The 16284-nt window shown below is 29.7% G+C and overlaps 3 protein-coding genes across 4 annotated transcripts; all 3 read right to left on the bottom strand.

Annotated features, from left to right (window-relative positions):
• Nucleotides 1–5045: 5045 nt before the first annotated feature.
• LOC136973045 (uncharacterized) lies at nt 5046–9706 on the bottom strand. Of its 2 annotated transcripts, none has more exons than XM_067267733.1 (5): nt 9568–9706; nt 8259–8456; nt 7991–8185; nt 7833–7915; nt 5046–7739 (listed from the first exon to the last, which is right to left on the bottom strand). In XM_067267733.1, the coding sequence occupies exons 1-5, from the start codon at nt 9578–9580 to the stop codon at nt 7701–7703; spliced, it is 528 nt and encodes a 175-aa protein (XP_067123834.1). In that variant the 5' UTR covers nt 9581–9706; the 3' UTR covers nt 5046–7700. The 2 variants fall into 2 exon arrangements, with proteins under 2 accessions (XP_067123834.1, XP_067123833.1); XM_067267732.1 differs by lacking the exon at nt 9568–9706 and adding an exon at nt 9341–9462.
• A 3042-nt stretch (nt 9707–12748) lies between these two features.
• Nucleotides 12749–13249, bottom strand: LOC136973027 (general transcription factor II-I repeat domain-containing protein 2B-like). The gene has a single exon (XM_067267713.1). The coding sequence runs from the start codon at nt 13247–13249 to the stop codon at nt 12749–12751; it is 501 nt and encodes a 166-aa protein (XP_067123814.1).
• Nucleotides 13250–14122: 873 nt separating this feature from the next.
• LOC136973026 (protein FAM200A-like) lies at nt 14123–14815 on the bottom strand. Its single transcript, XM_067267712.1, has one exon. The coding sequence runs from the start codon at nt 14813–14815 to the stop codon at nt 14123–14125; it is 693 nt and encodes a 230-aa protein (XP_067123813.1).
• Between the last annotated feature and the right edge of the window lie 1469 nt (nt 14816–16284).

Raw genomic sequence — 16284 nt, 5'->3', positions numbered from 1 at the left:
TTAAAATATCTAGAGTTCTCACTTTTATAAATAACATTCATAGAAAATTAATTTTTTCAAGTATTATATTTCTTAGTGTTTTCTGTCATATTTTGAACATATAGTAAAATAGAATTAACTTATATAGGGCATCAGAGTTATGTTGAAAATTATATCTAAGAATATTATTATAAAAATAGAACATTAACATAAAATGAACTTTACTTAAGCCAAATAACCGGAGCAAAAATGTTCTATATTGTGAACGTTTTCAATGCCCCTTCTGGGCTCTTCTCCAAGATATTCAAATATCCGATATTTGAATATCTTGGAATACGTGCATGTTTTGAATCAAAAATCGAATGCCTTCTAAATTGAAGTTCGAAAATTGAATGAACAGCTTACAACGGATTTATGTAAAAGACTGAAGAAGAGCCCAGAAGAGACGTCAAAAACGTTTGCAATAGTGAAACATTTTTGCTCTGGTTATTTGGTTTAAGTAAAGTTGATTTTATATTCGTCCCGGTGTGTTAAGAAGTTAAATAGAATATTAACTTGATGAATTTAGTTTTTTTTCTCCCAATAAAAAGTTATTCTAATACAGGTATATTTAATGAAAAATGAGTGTTCTCATAATTCATAGTAATATAATTATTAAATCAAAAATGTCTGCAATGGCTTATTTAATACCTGACTTGCTTTACATGCTAACAAACTTGTATTTAAATGTAAATCATAAATTAACATGCTTGTGTAATGACTAACATTCTTCATACATTATCAAGATATGTTCATTTTGCTGATAAATAAGACATTCCTGTAAACAGTATTCTGGAAATGGAGAGAACAAAATGAAATTGCTTATTAATGTGAGAGAAAACTTAGATACAGTTTGTTTGAATAGTAGATATGAAGTAGAGGTAATGAGTTGTTTGTAGATTTCTTATCTACAGATCATTATTACGTAATTGTTAACCTAGCAAAAGGCATGCTACATATCTTAAGTAATGCAAAGTAGCTACACTATTTGATATATTGCTCCATTTTTTAATAACTTATATATATTTTCTATTGTACTCATAAGCAGAGAAAAGTTAACAGTATTATCACTTGAACAATCCTAAATCAGTTATAATTAATATGTCAACTCTAATAACCTTAAATACCTTCGCAAAGTATAGTTATCCACAAACGTTTTCGGTCCCTTAGGACCTTCAGGTGGGATCTGAGTAGAGAGTGACTCTATGTTCTAAACTCCTGTTACGGATGCATTCCAACCCCAACTCCCATAACGGGAGTTTAGAAGGTAGGGTCACTCTCTACTCAGATCCCACCTGAAGAAGGTCCTAAGGGGCCGAAAACGTTTGTGGATAACTATACTTTGCGAAGCTATTTAAGGTTATTAGAGTTGACATATTTGTTATTTCTTTGTTTCCTAAGATGGATTTTATCAGTTATAATTGATATTATCATCATTTTTATACTAGTCTACTTTGTCATCTATATTAAATGATGATTGTAGATCATTTAATGATATATTATGATACAATAATAGCAAAGAACAGTGTAAATGAATGGATTTAAAAAAAAAAAAAAGTTAAAGTATAAGGAATTTAAGTTTGTATCATTTTTGTGCTAATTTATAGATTGAGATAGTCTCTCTAACAGAATTTACCTTTTATTACAGTAAGTATTTATCATCAGTATTATTGTATGAAATTAAGTGAACATTTAGTGTGAATAATAAGATGACATGAAAGAAAGAAGTTATTGATATAATTTATAAACAATAGCAGAAAAAAATATAGGAAGTATGATTTTCAAAGGTAACAAGATAATTAAAACAAACATTTTGAAGTTAACTACTCCCTGCTTTATTGGATTATCTAGTTCAGTGTGCCATCATACGTTGAAAGGTGTGATGTGAACTTTTATATATTCTGTTAATTTCAAGTTTTATTTATATATTTTTATCACAGTTGTTGTGTTTCTTATGCTTGTATTTCATTCTCTGCCACAGCACTGATAAAGAATAAACAAATATCTTATTTCATTACAAGCCATGCATTTTTTATGTATTCTATGAAATCATATGTAAAATAAATTTGCTCACAGGTTATTAATTTGCTCCTCTGTTTAATAATAATAGGTTAGTGACATTACGTAATTCTATTAATAGTATCATTTCATACATTTTTGAGGGGAATAACATTTTGGTGTGCCATGTTGAGTCATGGGTGTGCTGCAAATAGAGAAAGGTTGCAGGACACTGATCTAGTTCATTTAAATATTTCTTACAGACCTAAGTACTTTGGATCTTAGAAGAATCCATCTTTGGGGTATACTATACACAAATTCTATGGCATAATCATGGAATGCAGTTCTGATATTTAGAACAAAGTCAAAAAAGGGATGAATATTTTAACTATTTCTTATAGAAATAGTTAAAAAGGATTGGAGCAATATGAAGAAAAGAAAACATAAGGTGGTTTAGTTTCTAGAAGAAACTTGATTGAGTAAAAATTTCAACACAAACTTTTGCTCTCATTGAAACTGTTCCATGAATACAAGTCAGAATTTAGATATTTAAATAAAGCATAGTTTATGTTAGTTTTCTGATAACAGAATATACAAAAAAATTAGCAAATGAATACAATAAAGTGGGAAATTTTTACAATAGTTAGACTTGATATGATGCAGAAATATAATAAAAACAGTGAAATAGTATATACAGGCTGGGCCAACGACAACGAAATGGCAGAGTTAACAGATAACACATTATCAGCCTTAAATTTATGATAAATTTTTTTTCCTTGCATGATTTCTGAGATGTCCCCCTCAAGAATAAAATTGACCTATCCAAGCGATTTGCTTAAATACAAATCCAACTATTCAAAAACTCTGCTGTTTCGTTTTTGTTGGCCCACCCTGTACATATAATATCTGCATTCACAGCCATGCATCCATACTTACATATGGTATACATTGAAGACTTGAAAAATATAAATATCAATAGAATGCAGACAACAGATGATAGTTCTAGAAGGTACAGGTAGGCCTTCTACAACGCGGTAGATACGTTCCTTGAAAATACCACACTGTGGGAAATTGCATTATAGGAGACATGAATTTACTACAAAAACTGGGATTCAGTTTAAAAAGAGAAAAACTGCCTTTTATGGTGTAACATTTTCATCATTTTTTAAATTTATGTACATAAAAAGCTTAAATAAAATTCAACATCATATAAAAACTAAAAAGATTGTTTCTTTTTGATTTTAACTTGAAATCATAATGTTATGCTCACAAATTCAGTCCTCATCGTCACTTATTATAGTTGTTCGAGAATGTTTGACTGGCCTTATTTCAAGATCTGTGCTTGTTTCATCAAGTTCCACTGCACTTATGTGATTTTTCTGTTATATGGAAGATAATTCGTTTTTAAATACCCTAAACCGCGTTGTAAGAAAATTTCCACATTTTTCCAACCGCTTTGTAAAGGTACTGCGTTGTAGGAGGCCTACCTGTATCTATATTTTTTGTCAAACTTCTTTTATTGATATTAGAGATTTCAAAAAGTCTGCAAAACAGATTAGAAAAAAGTATTAGTGATTAGGAAATGTAAAGACAATAAGTAATTGTAGGTTTTCTTGGATATTAAGAGAAATGACATTAAAAGAAAAATAATCAGAAAGAGATGACTAGATCTACTTTCCTATTTAGAATTAGTAACCTTTAAGACTTTTTACAACTCCACCCATTTTCACAGTAGATATGCAAAGTTTAGAAAGCTATCAAATATTTTTTTATAATTTATAAAACCCAATACTTTCTAAATAATCAATGTGGGTATCTTAAAAATTATCACATGGGCTACATCACTGATTTATTTATTTAACTGTAACATAAATCTGTACAAACTAATAAATTATTTGTCTGTACAGTTTTGTTTTTATATAGATTATTAGTTAAATATAAATTTATTCTCTAAAATAACAACAAATATTTAAAATATAAATCATAGGAAACAAAAGCTGATATTTACTGTATACCTAAAGAAAACATTTAAACTTCTGTTGATTTATTTGGATCTGATTAATAATTGAATTGTCTGGTAGCATACCAATAAAAGTTTTTCTTTGAATGTTATTGGAGATTTAGTATAAAAATTAATGAAAGATTTTATTATAAGAACAAGACATACAAATAAGTGCATTGAATTAAATTCAATAAAAATATTTTTAAAATAAATTTTTTATTAATGAAAAAATTTGAATACTGATTTTTTAGTTTGATTCATAATTCAATCAATTTACATAAATTATGAATTTGTTGACAAGAACAAAAATAAATTTTCAATATAGATGTACTGCATTTCTTTGGTTTCAGGATGACATCAATTCAAGAATATTGTAATTTAAAAAAAAAATTTGATTATTTAAAAATTTAAATTTTGTTAAATAAGTTAAAAGTAGAACTGAAAATTTCCTATTTTTTCTAAGTTCTGCATATACAATAGCTTTTCTATTTATGCTGTACCATAAACTCTTTTTCAATGTTTAAAATGACATTAAGAGCAGTATTACCCAAATGTATTATTGCATGCTTAATGCACCATGTCTCTACTTATAATTATTGTTGATTCTTGTTTTGGACTGCAAAGATGTTATTGATAATAACATGTATTTTTATTTTGGACAAGTAAAAATGAATAAAAATTCTTAGAAATCATGAAATACAATAGATATTTTTAGGTAACATAATATACCATAATAGATATCAATTTCATGGCATATGTGGATTTATATACCAAGGTTATATGATTTGGAGATAATTAAGAAATCAATGCTTTTACAATGCAATATTCTATTGACATTAACCCAGTAAAGAAATTTATACATACTAACTTATTTCTAGAAATTTACAGAATCAATCTCTGATTTATTAGTTATTAAATTTGTGTGTTTCAAAGTAAAATTAGTGTTTGAAACTAATTATGTATATTTTTGTGTTTATGTCACAATATTAGATTATATGAGAGAAATTGAAACAAAAAACATTTTTGCACTGTATATTTTATTTCAATGCAATAAAAACAACTGTTAAGTTTTTCTAAAATCTTAGAAAACTTTTTAAAAATTAAAGAATGTAAACATTATACTCAGAAATAAATGATTATTTTTTTTAGTCATCATACATAATACCAAAATTACAAGTGCATTTGGTTAGAAACTGTGCATAAGCATTTTCTTCGAGTATTTGATAGAGGAAAAGAAATGCTTTCTATAAAAATGAAATTCAATATTACCATTAAAAACTTTGATGACATCCATCCACATCTGGAGGAAACTATTTTTAAATGGAAGCCTTAAGATGAGCCATTGAGGCCACGTACCTTTATTTAAAATTTTTCCTTGCAAAATATATCAGGTACTTCTCATCACAATTATTATCTCCATTAATAAGAATATTATTCTTAGTTACAATATCTTCAGTCGAAAACTAGAAATTTCATAAAAGGCAACAGTGAGCATATTTATGTTGCTTAGAGTGCAGTTCATCTAACATTGACATTGCATTGCAACATTTAATTATATATTAAAGTTTAAGCTTTTACTGTAATTTCTGTCATCAAAATTTATTAAACCAGATTTATGAAATTTCTGTTATATTCACTTACAGTACAATTACCACTTCAAAAGAATGACATCAAATAAAACAATTGTTATATTTAATGATAAAAGTATTAACAGCAGTATACTAAAAATTCAAAGATATAAAGACCATTAAAATGCTTATACACGTACATCAGATATAAAATAAAAACCTTATGCATTTTTTAACTAAATTTTCATTATTATTATTATTATTGTATTTTTCTCTTAACTATATTATTGTTTTGGATATTTCTTCATTAATAAAGCCAGTGTTTTGTTCCTTTATCTCTTATTAATAATATACAGGAAACATTGACATTCAAATTTAAAAAGAAATATAAAAAAAAATTACAACCTGAACTTTATTGGTGAAGAAAAGATATCCAAAACAATAATATAATTAGAAAGAGAAAGCTAAGAAACAAAAACAAAAAAATCCTTTTATTCTTTACTTTATGCTTTAGAGTTTAAGACATTAATTTCAGAGATGCATAAAAAAAGTACATATAACATGTAATAATTTTTTTTAAAATCGCAATAGTAAACTTTTATAATTTCCTACAGAAAAAAAAAAAAAAAAAAAAAATAACAAAGACTAAAAACATGGCACTAATATAAAAATATTGAAAACTAATTTTTTTTTGGTTTATCTACTACAGTATAATTTGAGCAATGAAGATGAGATTAAAACAAATAAATAAATACACACTGATCTGAGATTCAATGAATTAATTTGAATATACAGGTACATCTGTTTGTGCGTTTTTAATGAGTATAAGAATTTCCAATTTCTAGATGCCCATCTTAAGCATCAGTTTGCATTTCACACTTTCTTCTATGATACAACCAGCAAAATGACAATAAGTACAATATATACTTTAACAGTACATTTAACCACTTAAATTTTTAAAACAATTCAATTAAAATATAAATAATTTTAATATTTATTAATTACACATACCATCAATAATTCTAAGATCTATTATAGTCATTCGAAATAATCTTGATACAATGTTGGACGGTTCTATTATTAATAAATAAGTAATATTTAATTCTTATGAAATTTCTTTAGTTTAGGGAAAAGATCAACAAGTTATTTAGAAAGATTATTATACAAACAGGCATTAATTTTACTGTTTTTAATTAAAATTCAATTTCTGCTTTTCTTTCTTGGTAAATGATTATGATTTATGATGGTATGTGTTTTCATAAGTTTTATAAAAAGACAATTACTTCATATAACATGTAAAGCAAAATGTATCTGAACAGCAAGCATTAGATTTAAAATAAATTATAATAATTTTATTATTATTATAAATAATGGTAATAAGATATGGTATAAAGAATCTAATTAACACCAATTTGTCAATTTATTGTCTTACACTCTCATATTTCAATATAATGGAATGTCAGCATTGATTAATCTTGTATTGAGGCAATATATTGACAGAATTATATTAGTAATATAAATAGCAAGAATAAATGGAAGGTTATCAGATGAAAATAAATAATAATACAAAATATTCATAATATATCTATTGTTTGTAATTAATAAAAAAATCCTATGTAGGATGCTTGTAATTATAATCTAATGTATAATTATCACACTATGATGTGATAAATGAAATATTTACTATTATTTATTCTTATACCAGTATATTGTCTAATATTCAGAATAAAACAATTACAGTACTTTTATATTTTATATCATTGGTCTAAAAAGGTGTTAATTAGATTTTATATAAATCCTTAAAACTCACTTAATATCATTATATATAATAATTAAAGTAAAACTTTTCTGTCAAGTTAAAATCTAATTTGCATTTACACTTCACAGCTTAAGCAATATAAAAACTAATTCAGAAATTACAGTAAAAGTGACAGACTAGCAAATTATATATAAAATGCTTTTTTGTGGTCCCAACATGTACCAGTTTACATATGTCTACATTTAAGTACAACATCTTACGGAAGACAAAGCTTATGACATGCAGTATAAACATAAAAATGCCTAATGTAGGCAAATGTTTCAAATTCTTGAACTTTGGAAAATTTCAGATGTAATTAGAGAGCTTCTAACTGTATTTGAACTTCTCTATAATCCTAAGAAACATTTTAATACAGAAAATTAATACAAACTATAATTAAATAATTTTTAACATAAACAAATTTTTCTATAAATAACTTATAAAATACCTGTTCCTTTAAAAAGAGTACTGATCTGGAAATATACAACTTTCTTGTACTTGGATCAAATCTCCATAGATGAATAGCATTTCCTAATGAAGGATGAAGATTAATAAAGAAATAAAATTTTTATATTAGAACTGCAATAAATAAAAACATTTATATACCTGGTTTAGCTCCCATATAATTTCCCTTTTCATCAGCAAGAAAAAACTGATCGGTTTCAAAACTAATCTGTTCTATATTTCGACTGTTGATCATAATATCTTCCGTCAAAGGTAAGTACATTGTACAGCCTCTCGGCTTCCAATCTTCAGTGTGGTACACAAATGGATTATGTCGAATCATAAGAAAAGTTTTCACTATCCAAATAAAAAAAAAAAATGCATTTAAAATATGTGTAAGATTTATTATATTTAAATTATCCATATATACTTGAGGCATATCCTCTAGGTTCAGAGTAGATAATATTTCCTAATTTATTGGTAGGATACATTCCCATTTCTTCATATTCATCCGTTCTACGTCTTTTTAAATTGCTTTGCGTTCCAAAGCTGGAAGTAAGAGCTTCACCATTTGTGGGTACTCCCGGGCCTTCGGAAGAAGTCAAAGGTGAACCAAACTGTATTTTATCTAAATAAATAAAACATTAAATAAATTTTTCAAAATTAATATATAATTATTGTAGATATGTAATATTACATATATCAATAAAGTTCAATCAATAAAATCATAGAAATATAAATGAAAAAATGGACAAATTTAAAAATAAAAGATGTAGTAAAGTGATTTAACAATTAATCACAGTAATTAGTTCTTTTTTAATGATTCAGATGAATACTTTGTTCCATGTGGTGTATTAAAATCATTTTAATCCTTTTTAATATACAATTTTCAATTTTTTCTTCAATCTGTGATGTTAATACTAATTTTTTTCATTTAAATATGAATGAAAATATTTTATCTTCATTTCATTATATACATGTCAAACATTACAGCTGTATGCAAGTCTATTTATTTTCTTAGCTTATTTTTCTTCCTATTAAGATAATTTCATCTGTAATTTCGGTAAATTCTAACTATTAGATCAACCTTTAATTAATGTAAAGCTCATAAAGTTAACAAAGAACACTACATTTGATAAGTAGACTTTACTACTTCCTTCCAACAATTAAAAAATCTGTAAAGAAGTTGTTAAATTCAGAAGTAATAGTTGACATATTATACTATCTATATCTACTTATAATAATAATTATAAAGATCTAAAAAACTAATATATATATATATATAAATATATTACTTTATATATGGTTAGAGAAATTGGGAAATGAATTAAAATTTTACAATCTATAAATTTTTTTTTTATCTCTGCTTTTTGTCATATGTCATTTGACCTTTTCCAAGTATTTAAATGTTAATTTTGCCATTTGCCAAATTTAATTTATATATATTTAACTTATAATATTAGTATATAATATAAAAATTGTGGTTTATTCTTATTTACTGCAAAATATTACCTCTAACCTTCATTTTATATCTATCCATTTCGCTTTGTTGAGGAAGAGAGGTTAGTTTTGAGATGCTAAAGGCTTTCTTTCCAAATGTCAAATGGTTAAGAGTGTGATTGAATGAAGCTAACTCTAAAGGTCAAGTCACTTCAACCTTTAATGTTAAACGTTTATATTTCTTATATATATATATAATATATATATATATGTTAAAATAATATAGTTCGGTAACATACCTAAATTATCCATTCCTTTGTGTTTTATTTTCGATCCATCGCAACGAACTGGACATAAAGAAAGTGACAGTTATAATACGTTCGAGAATTTACACCGTTTTCGGAACTGGTTGCTCCATACAAATGGAGCAATGACGTCACAGTGTAATGACCGTGTTCTTAAAGTATACGGTTCTAGCCTTAGAAGTGACACTATATTAAATTTCATTTCCGTATCGAAATTCACGAGGAAGAATAATATATTAATTGATAATTGTTTAATGTCTTAAAGGTATTCAAATTAGTCAATAAAAAAGTTTCTGGTATTTAGTTTATTTTACTATTAATAGGCTAATAAAATCTTTGTTTCGTGTGTAGACTTCATATTTAGCTAATTAACTTACTTGATGATAATAACTGATTTACGTGTTTTATTACAACAAACTTTCGAAATTTGTTATAACGAGGTTTCACTATACATGAAATATCGCCTGATCATTGATCTGTTTAGAAATAAATTTTGGAAGCAGAGAGTCGTTAGAGCTTTCTTATTGCCATTAAGTCCGTTTATACGGGCGCACTACTGAGTTTCTACCGTCCTTGGTTACAGAGCGATGGTTTTCGTGAGCGGCCATGGTGGCCAAATGCGACCATCAAGATATTTCTGTTTACTTGGTAGTAATTGTAACTTGCAACTCCTGTGAGTTATTTTCGGCCAAGTTTGTTTTTGGTTGTATGCTCTGACTCCATATTTACACTTCAAACTTATCAGAAATTTTAAAAAGGATGAGTTGTTCAAAGAAAACACATGACAACTTTTCCTTCAAGAGATGACAAATTAATTAATAACGTGGAGTTTTTGGATTTTCTCCACGTGTAACATCTAAATTGTAGCCACTTTCCGATTGAAAGATGTCTGGAAAAGCATCCTTTTTTGGAAGATTGCCCAAATGTTGCGTTGCCTTATTGCACCGATCCAATTCAAATGATAAATTATATTTAAGATCTCTGAAAATGAGATTTTTGATAGGAGAATATCTGAAACGTTTTATCAAAGGTAAATTTTTTAAGTTGGTTGCTTTCAGGGGAGAATCTAGAGAGCTACAGGTGTTTAAGCCCTCAACATTAATACACCCACGCAAAAAAAATTAAAATTTAATTGTTATAATTTTAAAATGTTATTTTTAAAAAACATTTACGTTGACAAATATGGTTTATCGGACCATCTAAAATAGATTCATCTCAGTCTATTCTTTTGCTGCACTGGCTATAGTTACCCACATAAGGCACTAATGCCACCTAATAAGTAAAGTAGAAACATTGAAAAGAGGGATTGTTTAACTGTTGATGCTATTCAAATAAGTTAACTGTCGTTTGTCGAAGTTAAAATTTGCTTGTTTATGAAATTACAGATAGATTTTGAAGACTGTAATAAATACTATAATGCGTTATCGTAGCATATAAGCCTAGAAAATACAACATTCACTGAAGCGTGTAGCGACAGTCTGCGTTAGGCCGCGACTCCATTAGCCGTAAAAGGGCCGTAAAACCCCTCACCGTAAAAGCTTTTACGCCTGAGCAGGTCGTAAACCATCGTAAAAGCGAGTTGAGCAGTGTTCAACTCGCTTTTACGTTGGTTTTACGACCTGCTCAGGCGTAAAATATCATGATCACGTGATTAAAAGCTTTTACGGTGAGGGGTTTTACGGCCCTTTTACGGCTAGTGGAGTCGCGGCCTTAGGCCAGGAACACACATGCGTAAAATTCGGCGTAAAATCTAGCGTAAAACAGAAAGCGTAAAAATTTTTCTGAAATTTTGGCTGAAACAGAACTGAAAATAGAGTAGAGCATGTCTCTACTTTTTGCGCCAAAATTCCTCCAGTAAAGAGAAGTCTTCTCTGTGACGTCAAAGTAGACACGTGCTTTTTATTCTAACAATGGCGGCAATGAGGGTTAACCCTACGGTTGTGACAGTCTCGAAAAAAACAAAAAATAAATGAAATAGAGGAGTTTATTGAATCCATTCGACCACATCAGTGTCATGTATAAAGCCACTATATTTAAACAACGTTTATGGATGGCTATAGGTGCAAAATTTCAAACAACAGGTAGGTCTAGTAGAATTGATTTATAGGCTTGGTATTTAGATTAACGCACGTTCTTTATTTGAATTCGGAATACAAGTGTATTAATTTAAATTTTCTATATTACAGCAGAGGAAGCGGAAAAAAATGGAAGGTACAAAGGAATAGATATATGACAAGAAAAAATTAATAAAATTAGCACTGTTGGTAGCAGTGGTGTTTCCTATTCGGTCAGAATTTTTACGTATGTGTGTTCTGGCATAAAAGCGTAAAACAGAAACTGAACTGAAAGCTGATTTCTGATTCAGTTTTCTGCCACACAATTTTACGCATGTGTGTTCGTGGCCATAGAGGAGTTTATTGAATCCATTCGACCACATCAGTGTCATGTATAAAGCCACTATATTTAAACAACGGGCCGCAAAATATATGAATGCGGGCCGCAGGTTGCCCATCCCTGCCCTAGACCATCACTGACGCGCAATTAACTGATTGCCCCTGGAAGTCGGCTTCTTACAGAAACACAGCTTTCTTGTCATCAAATGTCATCACCGCACGCCACTGTTTTAAGTAGCTCCTTTGCTAATAACAGTGCTTCACAGGAATCGGTAAGAACTCGATTTTGTAGTTTAGTTTTTATTAAATTTAATTGCAAAAAAATACGTTTAACCGCTGAATGAGGAAGCAATAAAAACATCTATTTACTGCCAAAGTAAAGTAAAAAATATAGAAATATAGAATAAAAATGAATGTTTTGAAAGGTACTAAATTGAAAGGAAAGGTATTAGGATTTCATGAATAGTACTAGGAAAATGGTGTTGGGTATCTTGGTACTGGAACAAGTAAAAAGGTACTAGATTAGTATAAAAGTACAAGGTGGAACAACACTGGTGCCGGCTTTGTAGCCCCGATTCTGTTACCCGGCGTCGCCGCTAGAGGCGCCTCGATCTAGTTTCGTCGTTCCTTCCACTAGCTCTATAGGGCAGCGCTGTCCAACTTATCATAGCCCGCGGGCCATATTTTCTTCACCAAACATTTCGGGGGCCAAGAAGGTTGATAAATGAAAAGTCAGTTTATGTTAATTAAAAAAATATTTTATTTATACTAAAAAGAAAACTTTAAAATATTCGTAATATATTAATGAGAACATTGTGGCCGTAATTGTTTAGCAACAATATCTTTATGTCCACATCAATATTTGTTGTGGCAAGTCTAATTATATCTTCAAGAGTGGAATCTTTCAAACTGTTTCTATATTTTGACTTTATATATTTCATATCGGAGTATGCACGCTCGCAGATATATGTACTTCCGAACATTGATACAATTTGAAGTCCAAAATCTCTTAATTTTGGATATTTATCTTTATCTAAAAATTTGAATATTTCTATTCCAGTTACTCCACGAGATGTAAAAAATGGGTCAGCCTGCAGGTCGCATAATTCTATTTGATATTTAAGATCAACGGAGTTGATATCAATATTAATTGGATCACAAAATAAATCAATAGACGGTTTAAGATCATCAAATTGAGAAAATCTTTCATTGAAATCTGTAATTAGCATATCCAATTTTGGTAGAAATATTTTAAAATTCGCTTCTATATTACATTCTTTCATTTCTTCATAGATCTCTTTGCAAGATTCAAAATGAAATAAATTATTTTGCTCCAAATTAAACCTTAACAATTTTAATTTGTTTCTAAATCCAGTAACATATTTATAAAGGCAACACACATTTTGATCTTGTCCTTGCAAGGATTTATTCAAAATATTTAAATAATTTGTAATGTCCGTTAGGAAAGCAAGCGAATAAATAAAATTTTTATCAACTAAATTTGCTGTCAAATTTTCATCGACGGCAATTTCTGTGAGAAAAAGATGAACTTCTTTTCGAAGTGTAAAGAATCTCCTCAAGCACTTTCCAACACTTAACCAACGAACGTTACTATGTAAAAGCAGATCTCCATACTCAGTTTCCAATTCATCCAAAAATGTTTTAAATTTTCGGTGTGTAAGAGAACGATTTCCGCCGCGAATTAAATTACAAGTTGAAAGCGTCGATAAGTGGAACGTCGGTAAGTGGAAATGGCCGGAAAGTGGAACGATTTTCAGTCGGACTGTGTCGTGCTGAATCGAATGTTTTTGATACTAAATTTACTTCTAAAGTATAATTTTCATGTTTTTTTTTTAATATTCTTTAATATATTTATTTTGTTTGTACAAAATTCAGAAATAATTTTTAACGATACGATAGCCTCGATGATTATTATAAAAATTTTCGTTAGGCTTAAAATCGACGAAAAATTCAACACGAAGCGATACGCAACGGAGAAAAATTTGAACATCGGACAGGTTAATGTAGCCACACCTTCCAACATAAACCCACGAACAAGAACAAGAACAAGAACAGGTTAATGTATTTTTTCGTACAAAGTCGGAAACTGGAACAAATCATTAACTGGAAGGACCCCAGTCCCCAATTGGTTCCACTTATCGACGCTCTACTGTAGTAATTTTGCAAACTTTGTCCAATACGTCTTTTAGTTGTAGGGATAAACCACATAATGCCTCCTGATGGATAATACAGTGTAACATACGACATGTTATTCCTTCTTTTTGCAAAAGTCCCGCGAGCCCAATATTTTTGCCCGTCATAGCTCTAGCGCCGTCGGTTACAATAGCAGTGCACTTGTCAAATCCGCCATACTGCTCTACTGCACATTTTAATTGTTTGTAAATATCTTCACCTTTTGTTGTTCCGTGTAATGATTGTAATTTTAAAAGTTCTTCTGAATAATTATAATTTTCATTTACAGTTCTTATAAAGATAAGCATTTGACTTGTATCGGAAATGTCTGTGCTTTCATCCAATGCTACCGAAAAATAGCAGCAACTATTGATTAGGTTTTCTAATTTATTAGTGACATGCATGCTAATCTCGTTTACACGTCGGCTTACAGTCTGGTGAGAAAGTGATACTGTTTGAAATTTTCTTACCATTTCGTTGTCATTAAATGCTTGAGCCATTTTTATGGCACATTTTTTAATTAATTTTCCATCCAAAAATGGCTTCTTTGCCTTTACTATTTCTAAACAAACTTCAAACAATGCAGCTACAGATGCTTCTTGAAATTTTGGTTCTTGATTAAAATAATTCGTTTGATGATCCAGCTGCTTTTTCATTTTTTTTCACTAGTGGTATTTTCATGTCTCGCGTGTACGAATGATACTTTTTTTCATGCATGGAAAGATAATGGCGCTTCAAGTTATATTCTTTACACACAGCTATGATTTGTAAACATTCCAAACACTGTGGTTTACCATTCTTGTTCAGAATAAATAAATAAAAATCTATCTCCCAGCGATCTTGAAATTCTCGATTTTGAGGTCTATTTTTCTTTTATTAGTAGCACTCATATTCAATAATTATTTTAATTAATAAATAAATATGAAATTAAGTTAATAATATTATAACACAGTCACCCCTCAACAAATTCTAGACAAGACTGCACTCGCACGATTGTATGAATCAACCAAATAGCGCAGGGTAGTGTGCGCATCACGTGCGCCAACCATAGATAAACAACAACCAATCACAAATATAATATGTGGCGCCAACGTTGAGCCAACCATCATCAGACGTTAAACGGATTGCTGCTGTATTCAGCCAGGTTAAGTGAAGTTACGCAAACTAAATAGTACCTACTTTAAATTCAAATTAGATTTAAATTTTCACATAGTAAAATAATTTTAATATTAATAATAATAATTTAGGGGTATACTATAGATTACTCCCTATGGAATTTCGTGTGTTTGGATATATATCTGAACTCAGGAGACCGAGACGAGTTCAACGATACTTTACTTTTGGACCGGAGACAAAAAATAAATAAGTTATCATACTTTTTTCCGGCGATCGCGCGATGATAGCGAGTCGCTAAGTCGGCCTCGCTATCGCGATCGGGAGTCGCGTGGCTTGCCGTTAAAATTGCCTTTAGTAGACGTTTTCCCCCTTTTTTACTTTGTTCAAGAACTACCGTGAATCGATCACTAGTTTAGCACATGGCGGCGTGTGGTGGCGCCCATACGAGAGGTCAGTCGGGCCGCCATGTTCGCTGCCATAAGTAACATTAACCGAAATGGCAATCGCGCGATGATCGGATGTCGCGTCGCTCTCTCCGCTCTCGTATCGCGTGTTTAACGTTCCGGGAGATGACCGTAGTCCGACGTCACGGTTTGCAGACTTTACCGCAAGATGGACAGTACTAGCAACTACGGTGCCGTCAGCATGAGAGCATTAAAAAAGTATGGTAACTTAAAAAGTGTGATAACTTTTTTATTTTTCGTCTCCGGTCCAAAAATAGGGTACCGTTGAACTCGTCTCGGTCCCCGGAGTTCAAATATATAATCAAAGTCCTGAAATTCCATAGGGAGTAATCTATAGTACACCCATAATTGAGTAACATAAATTTATTCATAGTAAAATGTACTCGCGGGCCGTAAAAATAATTTGGCGGGCCGTATACAGGCCGCGGGCCGCCAGTTGGACAGCCCTGCTATAGGGTATTATTTGTTCTTATTTGTCTGGAAAAATTCACGTAAATTTTCCGGCGTTTATTTTGTTTATGTTTTGCTTCAACTATGGAACGAAC

This window comes from Centruroides vittatus, unplaced genomic scaffold (assembly GCF_030686945.1).
Source record: "Centruroides vittatus isolate TY-2023 unplaced genomic scaffold, ASM3068694v2 contig_3077, whole genome shotgun sequence".
Lineage (NCBI taxonomy): Eukaryota > Metazoa > Arthropoda > Arachnida > Scorpiones > Buthidae > Centruroides > Centruroides vittatus.
This window is presented reverse-complemented; position numbering and strand designations above follow the sequence as displayed.

What these genes read in the sequence shown, in the direction of transcription:
- LOC136973027 (XM_067267713.1), bottom strand. Translation starts at nt 13,249, where the DNA reads ATGAAAGAATGTAATATAGAAGCGAATTTTAAAATATTTCTACCAAAA.
- LOC136973045 (XM_067267732.1), bottom strand. Translation starts at nt 9,368, where the DNA reads ATGGATAGATATAAAATGAAGGTTAGAG. An exon ending in ACCTAGAGGATATGCCTCAA is followed by an intron (nt 8,186 to 8,258) that starts GTATATATGGAT and finishes TTATTTGGATAG; the next exon opens with TGAAAACTTTTCTTATGATT. An exon ending in TACTCTTTTTAAAGGAACAG is followed by an intron (nt 7,740 to 7,832) that starts GTATTTTATAAG and finishes AATGTTTCTTAG; the next exon opens with GATTATAGAGAAGTTCAAAT.
- LOC136973026 (XM_067267712.1), bottom strand. Translation starts at nt 14,815, where the DNA reads ATGAAAAAGCAGCTGGATCATCAAACGAATTATTTTAATCAAGAACCA.